At 44.9% G+C, this 12,681-nt stretch overlaps 1 protein-coding gene across 2 annotated transcripts in view; it reads right to left on the bottom strand.

Annotated features, from left to right (window-relative positions):
* The window catches only part of USP46 (ubiquitin specific peptidase 46), an 88,300-nt gene that overhangs the window by 41,811 nt on the left and 33,808 nt on the right, over positions 1–12,681 (bottom strand). Inside the window, exon 1 of one of the 2 annotated variants that reach the window (XM_034671819.1) lies at positions 11,480–12,602. The exons of the other annotated variant lie outside the window; for it this stretch is intronic. Within the exon in view, the coding sequence (XP_034527710.1) occupies positions 11,480–11,656 (177 nt within the window). The 5' untranslated portion in view covers positions 11,657–12,602. Of the gene's footprint in view, positions 1–11,479; positions 12,603–12,681 lie in introns of those variants that run through there. 2 annotated transcript variants of the gene reach the window in all.

Genomic DNA, 12,681 nt, shown 5'->3' with positions numbered 1-12,681 from the left:
GAATGCCCGTTCCGCTCAGATAGCAGAGGGGTCACCCAGTCCCAGTGAGCAGCACTAAACAAAACTCTCCCTCCAGAAAAAAATCACTCCCAGGGACTCACTAGCCCCATTTCACAGCTAAAGGAAATGGGGTTAATGGGAGTTAAGGACCTTGCCAAGGTCAGGTGTTCCTATGAAGCAGAGGTCTGTTGTGAACCCATGATCTAAATGCCATCACACTGCAAGACCAACTCCGGGTGCAAGAGCACTCACCCATTTCCCCGGCCTCCCCAGGCTTTCCCCGGGGGCCGTCATCCACAAGAAGGTACTTAAAGTACATTTCCATTCCGCAACATGGTAGCGTGTCATTTCCATGCCTTATAGGATATTGGGTAGGGAGAAATAAGCGAGAAAAAAATCTCAACATGACTTCATTTAATGATCATAACATAGAAACAAAAATGTCTGCTACTGAAGAAAGATGACACTGGGATACATAATGATTCCAAGTCATCACAGGAAGGGACATTAAAGAGCAGCCAGAGACTCTGGTTTGTAAAATAGCTCTCCACATGTCTAGTGACAGCGTAACAAAGTCCTCATGCAAAGAGAAAATTTCAACTCAAAAGCAGAACAAAAGATCCTGCTCTGTGTCTATCTTCTGGCTGGGGGGGGAGAAAAAGGAAATTTCACCCCCAGTCACTGAAATCAGGGCACTAGAAGCAAAAACTCCTTCCCAATCCAATGTTCTGCAAAGCCACCAAGAATGCCGCCTTGCTTATGAGGTTTCTTAAGCTCCTACTGTACCCGGGAACCCCTCCCATCACATCACGTCCCAGAAAAGCAGCGCGGGTGGCATGGGATCCTGGCAAAGCCCCATGTCAAAGAGGACAATCTGCAAATTTGACTGATAGGGGCGTTTTCCACCCACCCAACCCCCACTAGTAATTCAAGCTCGAGGTCTTCCTCAATGAAACACCAGGACACCAGCACGCCATCACAGCACGGGAGAACGGAAGGTGTCCGTGTACCCGGGTGGGTCTGCATGGCACCCCTGCCCTCTGGATCAGTCCTGCACCATCAGACATATTTTACCTTAATGGAATGAAAGCATCCAGTACTGACTGTGAAATAGAAAACATAAAATCATGTACTTTCTTCTCTCATCCCCAAACAGGGTGGCAAGGGGAGAAAAGAGACGAGTAAGGAGTTCTTTACAGCAATATTACTCAAGGTGTTAATTCTGCCATGAGCTAAGTTCAGAAACCAAGAACAGGCAAGATCAATGGACAGAGTAATTTTGTATCTGTCAAGTTTAATCATTAAAAATAGGGGTTTGTGTGCTTACATATCTTTGGAGTTTTTAACTCCACTTTGCTAATAATTCTTTTTTATTGTATTTTACAAAAATACCAGTCTTTTCAATCTGAAAAGAAAAGTAAAACTGGTCCTTCCCTATAGGCTCGGAAAATAATTGCCAACAACCAAAACAGTTAAATGAAATTGAGCTTGTTTTCCTGAACGTGTGAATAGCTGCTCAAGTCACTTTTAACAAGAGAAACGCAAACTAAAAATATACTAGGACACCATTTCCCCCTGACTGGCAAAGACCACAAGGTTTCTGGAGAGCACAGAGCTTTGGCAAGGCTGTGGGTAACAAGAGTCACACATATTGCTGGTGGAGGGCAATTTGGAGAAATCCATCAAAATTACAAATGCAAATCCATTTCTGAGAAGTGAGCCGACAGCTATATTGCCACACATGCAAAATGATACATGGACATACGGACATATGCTCCCTATAGCCTTGTTTGTAAAAACCAAAGACTGGAAAACTACCTTTACGCCCATTAGCGGGGGCCTGGTTAAGTGAATGCAGTACATTCAAGCAACTGAATACTCTGCAAGCCATTAAAAAAGAATGAGGATGCTCTTCACAGACTAGCACCCACCCACCTCCAAGGCACAAAAAGCAAGGGGCAGATCAGGAGAGATCAGCACATGCTGAAAGTACTATCTGTGTTTTTAAAAACTACAAGAGAAATAAACATATCTGCTTGTACATGCATAAGATACCTCTGAACGGAAGCAGAAGAAACCGTAAAGAGTAACCATGCCAGAGACAAGAATCGGATGGTGTGTATGTTGTCAATATTATATCCTTTTGTACAACTGGAAATTCCTACCATGTGAACTCATATTATCTTTTTGAAAACTTAAAGTTTCTTAAAACTTTTAAAACTTAAACTTTTTTTTTATTAAAAAGAAGCGGAGCTTAGGGCTGCCTGGGTGGCTCAGCTGGTTAAGCATCTGCCTTCGGCTCAGGTCTGACCCCAGGGTTCTGGGATCGAGTCCCGCAGTGGGAGGGAGCAGGTGAGTCCCTGCTCAGCACCTGCTCAGTGGGGAGTCTGCTTCTCCCTCTGCGCTCTCTCAAATAAATAAACAAATAAAATCGAAAAAAAAAAACCTGAGCTTTGCTACTTCACGTATTTCTCAGCTAGGAACACCAAACCTTGTAAGCCAGGTAATACAAAAGAGTTTGTTAGATGCCTATTAGATGGCAAAAAGTCTATATGCTGTGCCCTCATTATCAGGAAAGGGAAAAACACTGTATCCTATACAGATGATTACAAAAGTTTTGCCACACATCATTAGCACCATGTCTACCATAGACATTTCGGCGGGAAATCACAGGTTCTTCCTCCTTTCGTCCCCTCTGGGCTTGCCCCATCCTAGTCCCTCTCTCATTGGCAGCCAGGCTATTTTGCAATGTGGCACTCCTCTTCTCACCACTGCTCACCAGCAGGAATGGTTCTTAACATCTTAGACCCAGAGAGGCCTAAGTCACCTGCCTGACTGATGTCTGGAAAGCTACAAAGTGGCAGGGTCAACACTGGCACCTGAGACCTTGGACACCAGGGCACTTTCCATTACATTGTTTGGACTCAGTGCTAGTGGAAAAACCAGGGGCACTAGAAGAAAATAGTAAAATGGTCAGGCCCTGGGCTAAGCACTAGACATTAATGATTCCATTTCAGCCCCACAAGGCCCCAGGGAGGGAAGTTCTCTGGTCACCCCCATGTTATGGGTGATAAGCAGCGTCTCTGAGAGTGAGAACAATGGCAACTCTCACACCCAACCAACAGCAGTGTGGAACGTCCAACCAGATCTCCTCCACGAGCTAACCTGCCTCCCAAGGAAGCCGACCAACCTCTAATCTCCAAACTCTACAAATCAGTTTAACAATGTTCCTCCAGGGGCGCCTGGCAGGCTCAGTCGGTAGAGCATGCGACTCTTGATCTTGGGGTTGTGAGTTCGAGGCCCACTGTGGACATAGAGATTACTTCAAAAAAAAAAAAAAGTGTTCCTCTAATAGCCAGTTATTTGAACCACCATAAAGAACCTCTTATCTGAGCTAATGCCCATCCAAAACTGTAACCATGAATCCCCGAGGGAGGTGAGGTCATCTTAGGTGGCACAAGTATGAACACTTTCAACTCTAGCAATTATGTGCTTTTTTATTGAGGTATAATTGACATACAGCATTATATTAGTTTCAGATGTACAACATAATGATTTGATATTTGCAACTATAGCAATTATGTTTTTGATATGCATTAGAAAAGCATATAACTAGCTCATCAAACCCATTACTTCACAGATGTCTTCACACAAAACGAGGCCAAATTAGAAGAAGTTGAACAGATTTAAGGAAAACTACCACATTCAAGTGGTTCAAAGACATAGGGAAAACTTGGGAATAAAAAGACAGAGTGAAGGTTGGGAACAAAAGAAACTGTAGCATACAATACACACTAGTTCTGAATGTCACTTTTTACTTTTATTTTTATTTGCCCTCCTCTCTGAATACCACACTGCCTCTCTCAGGTGGATAAGGCAGTGTCCCCAATAAATAAAGTACCCTGAAATGCTGCATTTAAATGGCAGTGTCCTTTGGTGGCTTAACCTTGGGTTGACCACAGGCCTGGTCTGTCCTGAATAACTCTGATTATACCTACAGTAGATCAGTAATACCCAATAACTATTTAGAGCACATCCCCCAACATTTTAAGAAGTGCCCGACTTGGGGCGCCTGCGCGGCACAGCGGGTAAGCGTCTGCCTTCGGCTCAGGGCGTGATCCCGGCGTTATGGGATCGAGCCCCACATCAGGCTCCTCCGCTATGAGCCTGCTTCTTCCTCTCCCACTCCCCCTGCTTGTGTTCCCTCTCTCGCTGGCTGTCTCTATCTCTGTCGAATAAATAAATAAAATCTTAAAAAAAAAAAAAAAAAAAAGAAGTGCCCAACTTGGGAAATAAATCAGAGAGCCTCCCTACTGTCCCATCATGTGCTACAGTGCAGAGCGGAGTGGGAGAGCACTGTAGGCCTCTCTCTAGCCCCATTCCTTCCCTTCCTCCCCCTACCACAAACCAGTGAGAAGGGAACCCCCACTTCCCAGCACGTGCAGTCAGAACCACACCCGAGGTGAATTTTGCCTCTGCTCTTGCCCAACCTCTCCTCCCATTCCATTCCTCCCAAAATGCCCACGAAATGTAGACAGCAAGTCAAAATGAAAGCAGAATTCCAATAAACCAGTGATTCTCAGATGTCACTGCGCTGTCCCTCGTGGTGTTTGGTTTATCTGTAAACTACCTGAACTTATTAGTAGCTTTCCCTAAATCTGTTCAATTTTTTTTTTTAACAATAGCTCTGTGCTTTGAGCAAACTGAAGGAAACCATTAATTCCCTAAAAGAATGAGAATTACAAACCGTAATGTGTGTGAGAGCATCACAGTTCACAAAATGCTTCCACAGGCAGCAAGATCGCCTTTGATTCTTCCCAAAACTGCTGTGAGAAAGGTATTTTATCATCTGCCTCCTCGTGTTACACAGAGATGAGGAAGCAGGCTTCTAGATCTACCAAGCAGGACTCCAAATCCCAAACTCGGTCCACTTGGAAGCTGTATGGAAGAAAGAACTCACTTTCTTTTCCCCGCCTAGGGACGTGCTGTTCTAGGTGTGCTGCCCAAGCCAGGAGAACCTGGCCAGGCTGGAAATGCAGAATCTCGGCCCCACTCCAGACCTACTGAATCAGACTCTGCATTTTAACAAGATCCCCAGGTAATTCCTGCGGACAATGAAATCTGAGGAGCACTGCCTTCTGGCACAGCACTCCTTCCATTCTAGCAAGCTACAGCTCTTCTCTCAGTTCTCCAATAATTGTTTGTTGAGCACCTCGCACAGATGAGCCGGGCCCTGTGCTGAATGCTGAGAAATCAGCAGCGAAGAGGTTAAACAGCTCCTGTCCTTGCGGAGCTGTCCATCTAACACAGTGGTTTTCAGCTTTGGAGGCTTATCAAAATCAGTTGTGGAACTCAAAAAAAAAAAAGGGAGGGGTGCGCCTGGGTGGCACAACCGTTAAGCGTCTGCCTTCAGCTCAGGGCGTGATCCCAGCATTACGGGATCGAGCCCCACATCACGCTCCTCCGCTATGAGCCTGCTTCTTCTTCTCCCACTCCCCCTGCTTGTGTTCCCTCTCTCGCTGGCTGTCTCTGTCTCTGTTGAATAAATAAATAAAATCTTTAAAAAAAAAAATCACAGGTGCCTAAAACCCACCCCAGACCTACCTATACCTCCATCCAGTCAGAAACTCTGGGACTAGGGCCACAGAAGCTGCACATCAAAAAAGGTCCGTGTCATGTAACCATGCTGGGGAGCCACTTGGCAACATCCAGGAAAGCTGCAGACAGGCACATCCTCAGAGCAGCTTTTCAATTTCAAGGCCTGCATCCTGGAGAAATGAAGGCACGTGTGCAAAGAAGACAGGAGCAGAAACATTCACTGCAGCACCGTTTCCAGAAAAACACACTGCCTTTCTAAAAGAGCTTCAAAAAGCAACTGGGTAAACAGGAAAACTCCTGAAGTCCGGTCTTGCAGGTGCTCTCCACAGATGAGGCCCCGGACACGATGTTCACCAAAGCCAATTCCAATTCAACAAAACATGAACAATGTAACTTGAACGGAGAGACCTGGCCAGCACAATAATGTATCCCAAATTTACTCTCAACACTCAGTAAATGTATCCTCTCACTTCTAGTCTGTAATCTTTTCGCTACACATTTCACCTCCTTCTTATCATTCTCTCAAACTCTAGCTTCCATTCCTTCTCTACAGTTCCAGACTTGTTCTTTGGTCTCCCCAGTTCCCCCCCCCCGCCCCCCACATCCTCCCTTTCCCTATTTTCTGACAAAACCAACACTGCCATCCTGACTCTCAAGCCCTAGAAAACTGCCCCAGAGTCCCTGGATTAAACACAACCCAGCCCCATAAACACACGAAAAGATGTCCCACTTCGTTAGTAAACAGGAAAGTAAACATTTTAAATCACCAAAATACCATTTCACACCCATCACTCTGGCAACACATCAAGACTAACAGTATCGGGTGTCTGCAAGCCTGTGGAGCACCTGGAACTCCCCAACACCGCTGGTGAGAATGCAAATTGGCATAACTGCTCTGGGGAGCAATCTGGCAATATATCAAGAGTTGAAGATGTCCATTTCCTTTGATCCAGCAATTTCTCCTCAAGGTATATGCCACAGAGAATCTTCAAACATAGGCATAGGGAGACAGTTCAAACTGTCATGACAAACACAGAACGTGATAAACCCATGTGCTAATCAACAAAATGAATACACGGTAGCATATTTGTGATGGAATATTATACAGCAGCGAATAACCTAGAAGTACAAAGCCGTAATTTAAACAAAAACAAACTGCGAAGGAGCTGTTCAGTATCAGCATGTCTAAAACATGAGAAAACGATAATATATCTGGCTGATGGATATATACACATCTAGTAAAAGTCTATAAACACATGATAAACGTCAAATTCGGAATAGCAGTCACTGTCTGGAGGAAGAAGGAGTGAGATGAGGATGTATTTGTAGTATTTTATTTCTTCACTGGGAAGCACACAGGTATTCCATTATTCTCCATATTCTTCTGTGTGCCTGAAATTTACCACCACCCAGAAAAAGAGTCCCAAGTCTAAACTACTTTAAAGCATTATCAGGCTCTGAAAGTGGCATCAGAACTGGATGGGTAGGAGAAGACTGGACCAACAGGTGGAAAGTGAAGCTTTGAGAACCAACGGGGTTTCTTCTACACTCTTACAAACATCCAGCACAAATAACTATTCTTACAATTGTAGTAAAATTTCATGTCGAGCACTTACAACATACCCCAAATTCCTGGCAACAATCTCAGAACAGAAACATTCCAAAAAGCCTTTAATGCCAGGATTGATTGTTGATACAGAATTTATTCGTCTTAAAAAAGTATTTGCTCCTTCATTCTGGGGTGGCTTTTTCTCTTAAAAGATCAACAAGGCCTTTCAAACCCTAGATCAGATTTGGTCTCACCACAATTGAAGATATGTTATAAGAATGTGCATTAAAATATTTAGGCCAGAAGCACTGACTACACTCAAAGACACCAAACTCTTCCAGTCCGTTTGCTTCAGACTGGCTCCGTGAGTAGGCTAGAGATAAAACCACCAGGAGATACCTTTCTGATGATACCACAGAATTACACACTATCATAAAGCCTCAAGTGATTTAAATGAACTAGACAGACACACCAGGCTGGGAAAGAGGGATATGTGAATTACAGAAATTTCTCTTAATTGCTAAGAGGACCAAAATTGAAAGTTACTTTTAATTACAAACCCAAAATACCAAAATTCCACATTAGTTAAAAAATAAATAGGTTTTATTGTATGGGTGAACTGGAACAAAAATTTAATATCTAGAAAATAATATTACAATCTTTCATGCTAACTAAATATTGGCATTCAACTTTGTTTTCCTCTAGGAGTCCAAGAAAAAACAGAGAAAAATCTATAGGCCTCATTGTCAGGTCCTGACCCAATACAAACATCTACATATTACACCAAGAGACCAGAAGAGAATTTTTCTTTAAACATTAGCCCACCCCACTCCAGGCTGCAATTTTTAAAATCTGACAACTATCACAGTAGAACCTGACACATGACTTTAACCACTCCCAGGTGATACATTAAACTAAGCTTACAGTCTCCGATTATCTTTAAGAATGGAAAGCAACAGTAACAATATTAGAGGAAGAGACAATTATGTCTTCTCCAGAATTATAAGATGTACATATTTTTTTAATAGTTTTAAAGAATTTTTTCAAACTAGTCTCAAAATACTGCCTCAGGTGATTGACTTAGCAAGATAAAACTATCTATAAAATCCTCTAGCTTTGTTTCAAATTTTTACTAATTCTGTTCCTTCATATCAGAGAGACTTCATTTATTTAAAACAATTCAAATATGGCACTCACTGTGGTGTCCAATAATACCCCGGGACTGTTAAAAGAATACTAAAATGCAAATATTGATAGATTCAACACAGTTTTAAATAAGGTAGTTAGGTCCTTAAATGGTTGAGAGCCAATTAAGAGAAGGATTTTTATTTATTTTTTTACACTTTAAATATGTGCCAAGTACATATGTCAATAAAGCAATTAAAAAAACAAAATGCTAGTGCTTTGTTCATGACATACTGTGTTGAGGGGTTTCAAAGTGAAGTAATGACAGGTCAGTCCTCATCCAGGGGCTGGTACTTCTCCCGTGGTTTGCGGTGCTGGTGAGGCCAAGCCCACCCCTCCGTCCCCACAGGGCATTTTGCCTTCCACAAGACTTCCCATCTGTGTGCTGGAATCTTTGGTCAGTCAACGGTAGGTAGGTGCCACCGGCCCAAAGAAGACTGAGAAAGAAAGTGAACCCACTGGCCATAGACCAGCCCTCTGCCCCCACCCAGGGTAGACCCTCTTTTGTGGAATTCTCAAAGCGTATATCCTTCCATGAGCTTCTTACAGCAGCCTTCTCAGTGATGCACTGTGGATCAGCTTGTTGACCTCTGCAAAACCTGGTCCCTCCCTCTTCATCAGACTTTCCACAAACTGCCTTGAACTGATTGTTCAGAGGCTTGCCCCATCTTGGGAAGTAGATTTTTTTTTAAATAAAGACTCTAAGAAACACTGTTCACTAAGAAACTTTGGACAACCCCCCAAAAATGTATCAGCTTTACAAGGTGAGAAAGACTAGGGTCCCAAGAAATACAAAAATTTGTCAGAAGTTACCATGACACTCATGCTTAACTGCAGAGACAACCACTGGGACAGATGCCAGTTCTAAGTATGATGACTAGAATCATGTCCTCACATAAAACAAAAAATAATCAAACTTTGGTCAACTGCAAATTATATTAAAGAAACATCCTGCTGTGTTCATCAGTCTTTTCCTTGTATTGCTTCTGAGATTCTGTTCAACCTTTATCTGTGCAGATAACACACCATATTGAAATTGTTCAGTCTTTACCAATGTTACGCCCACAAAATAAGAAACTGCTGAGCTCCTTAGGCACAGGGGCTCACCCCATTCATTTACAAAGCACCTACACACAGTACATGCCAACGTGAACACAGCAGGTCCTCAACAAACGGGTGCTTATGGGAACGAAAACACAGTCTGACACACAGCATTTTCTCTATGGTACATCTTACAGCGCTATTAACACATGAAATAAAGATTCGATGATTCAGACCAATTTGCATGGTACAGGTCACATTTCTAGAGGACATGTTTGGTTTCTCCGAGCAAATGCTTGCCCTTCAGAAAATTCAAGCTCTTCAAACTCAAATCTTACCGGGAAGGCGGCGGGGAGGGGGGGAGCACTTTGTATTTGTAGGGCCATAAAAATACACAGGAAGTTAAATCCATTGATCTGGACAAAAATCAGAGGATTATCAACAAGGGACATTTCCTCGTGCTTGGTAGCAGCTAGTGTACTTTAAAAATTACAACACACCAGCCTGACAAGCTTTCCTCTCTCTGAAGCAGCCACGGTGTGTGGCGAAGCTGACACAAGCAGACTGATCAAGAATCACTGTGGCAGGAGTGCACAGGAACACAGAAGTCAAACAAAGAGGAACTAGCATTCAACTTCCAGGGGACAATAAAGCCTCAGTGCGTAAGGAGGCAAGCAGAGGGATGTGGATAGCCTCTAACACCCCCGTCTCTAAAGCAGGCAGAAGAAGTGTGAGGGAAAGAGAAGGTGTTCATTCCTCAATCACCTAAAGGATTTGCTACAAGTTCTGTAAATTCTGCTCTGCTGGGTCCTTTCTTCTCCAGAGGAAACAAGTCCGCTTTTCAATGCTAGGTCGTGGCTTGTTCAAGTCTTACCTGGGAGGATGGTGTCTTTTATCACCCTTTCTGGACATTTTAAACAGTTTAAATATGCCAAACAAGCTGCTTAAAAGAAAATGGAATTCCCACTTGCTCTTACTACAGCTACGGAAACCAGCGAGGACCTGATCATGTAAGGAGTGGAAAGACCCATTAGAGCCCCAGAGAGAAACTGAACAGCAAACGGAGATTCAGAGAAGACCTACCTGGAAACAATTCATGATTCAGTGAAGAATCTAAAGAGGGGTCTGGTGAAAATGTACATCTGATCAGGTGAAAAGACAGCAGTCTCCTCATCACCAAGCCTTCTCCCGTGGGAAGTGAGACTGGGCGGGACACGGGTGACCTGAGCAGTCTTTTATAAGGGGTGGGGTTAAGGATTCCCAACCCAGCCTTTGTATACTGCCTCTCCGCTGGGTTTGCATAAATGAACTTTGCATAAATGAACGTGGGCTTGTTTACATTAGTGGCTGCTTCCAAGAGCATACCATCTTCATTGTTCTTTAAACCACTGGAAGGTGACATAATAATGAGAAAACTGTTAATAATAACAGTTGGTCCTCACTGAGTGCTTGCTATGTACTAGGCCCTGGAGTTCAGGAGCTCATTTAATACAACAGCCTAATGAGGTAGGAACCCCTGTCATCCCCTTTTCCTAGGTAAGGAAAGTAAGACCGCAACTTGTTCAAGGACAAAAAGCTGGTACATGCTGAACCTGAACCTGCACTTGCTCAAGACACAGTGTCCAAATAGCAACAGAAAACTCCCAACTTAGGAATTATGAGCTCCTTACTTTACCTGAGTGATGGTCCTACCTCTGGTGCCTTTTCAGGGACTCCACATGAGGTGTCAACTCTGCAGACACGGTACTGATGACTTCCCTGCAGCCTGCCTGAGTTTTACCGGAACCTGGTTGTGACATTCTGCCCAGGTGTGCCAAGAAGCCCCAGCCGCCCTAAGGGCGGGGGGGGGGGGGGGGGGGGGGAGCTGGACGCTGGCTTCCTCTTGGGACATGTTAGCTCTCAAGTTCCCAGGCTACTTCACTACAGAGAGGCGTCACCACACACAGGCAGGAGGGGAACACCACCAAGAGCTGGGACCGTGCCTCACTGCCCTGTCAGCCTGAGGCCACACAGCAGGCGTGAGGGAGTATTAGAGCTGCTCTGGTTTCACGGTGCCCCTCAGGAACCGGTCTTAGCAGAGAGAGAAACCGAGAAGAAAGGCATCACCTTTTCACTGCACCAAGCCAACGTGAATGCCACTGGACAGGAAGGAGCAGGAGACCTGTCTCTGCGTGGAGAAGGAAGGAAAGGAGAGGAAATGGAACTGCTCCAGGAGTCACCCACCCCATCTAACTGGTCCTGCGCCAATACCTTTGCAGCTCTCACTCCGGGAAGCCCCAGCATTTGCTCCTTGGGCCACCGCGGCAGCAGGCAGCAGGCGGCAAGGGCCAACAGTGCTGAAAACTGAAGCCAGCGCTGGTGGGTCCTTGATTCCACCCCTGAGCTAACACATGGCTCCTTAATGCTCCTTTGCCGGGTGTGTTAATCTTGCAGGAGAATGTGGGACAGAAGATTTAAAAAGCTGTGTGCTGGGGGAAGGGTAGTCAGATCACCTTACCCCAAGGCTTCTCAATCAAGCCTTCTCAGATTCCCTTCAGGGGCCTGTATTATTAGCTTCGAGGGAGGTTTTCCCCAAACTGGCATTAAAGGAACACATGTTCCAGCTGAGGGAGGGGCCCTTTGATGGAGCGGAAAGGGACCCTGGAGAGTGAAGGCAAAGCACACACTCTCTCACCCTGCAGAGGAAGGCAATTGCCTTATTCCGGGGGCAAGCTGAGCTTCCCAAAGCTCTGACAAGTGGGGGTGCCAGCAGGGTGCACCCTGGGAACCCAAGGGCTGGAGGCTGTTCCTGCAAAAACTGAAAAGGAAGGAAGAGCAATGGGAGAAACCCAAGTTAAAGTGAGCACTACATCATGGACCCAGCCCCACCAGAACCCAAAGATGTCCCCTTGCTGCCACCACGCTCACCAGCCTCTGAGAGGTCTACAGTAGATCAGGCAAGGTAACTCACCTCCTCCACGCCCAAAGACGGCCCCACCCTCAGGGCCTCCAAACGTTACTGCCAAATAACCTTGTCCCTCTTTCACAGGTGGGGAAACTGAGGCATCCAAAACAAATTACCGTGCTTCCCAAACCAGGTAGAAGTTCACTTCTCTAACCACAATTTTGCACTTCTTTACAGCTTTATTACATTTCAAATTTCTCCAGATACTCCGATTGCCTTTGCAAAGTGAATTTTAAATATAGTTTAAGGAGTGAACTCAAAATGAGGCGAGGGCGGTCAGGCAGACCGGTAGGGCTTTATCTACCGCAAGGACAGGATGGGTGCCCCCCATCCCCAGCTTATCCCTCACCCCCTCCCCCGCCAA

Source organism: Ailuropoda melanoleuca, chromosome 11, assembly GCF_002007445.2.
Source record: "Ailuropoda melanoleuca isolate Jingjing chromosome 11, ASM200744v2, whole genome shotgun sequence".
Lineage (NCBI taxonomy): Eukaryota > Metazoa > Chordata > Mammalia > Carnivora > Ursidae > Ailuropoda > Ailuropoda melanoleuca.
The sequence above is the reverse complement of the archived record's forward strand: the minus strand, read 5'-3'. Positions and strand labels throughout refer to the sequence as shown.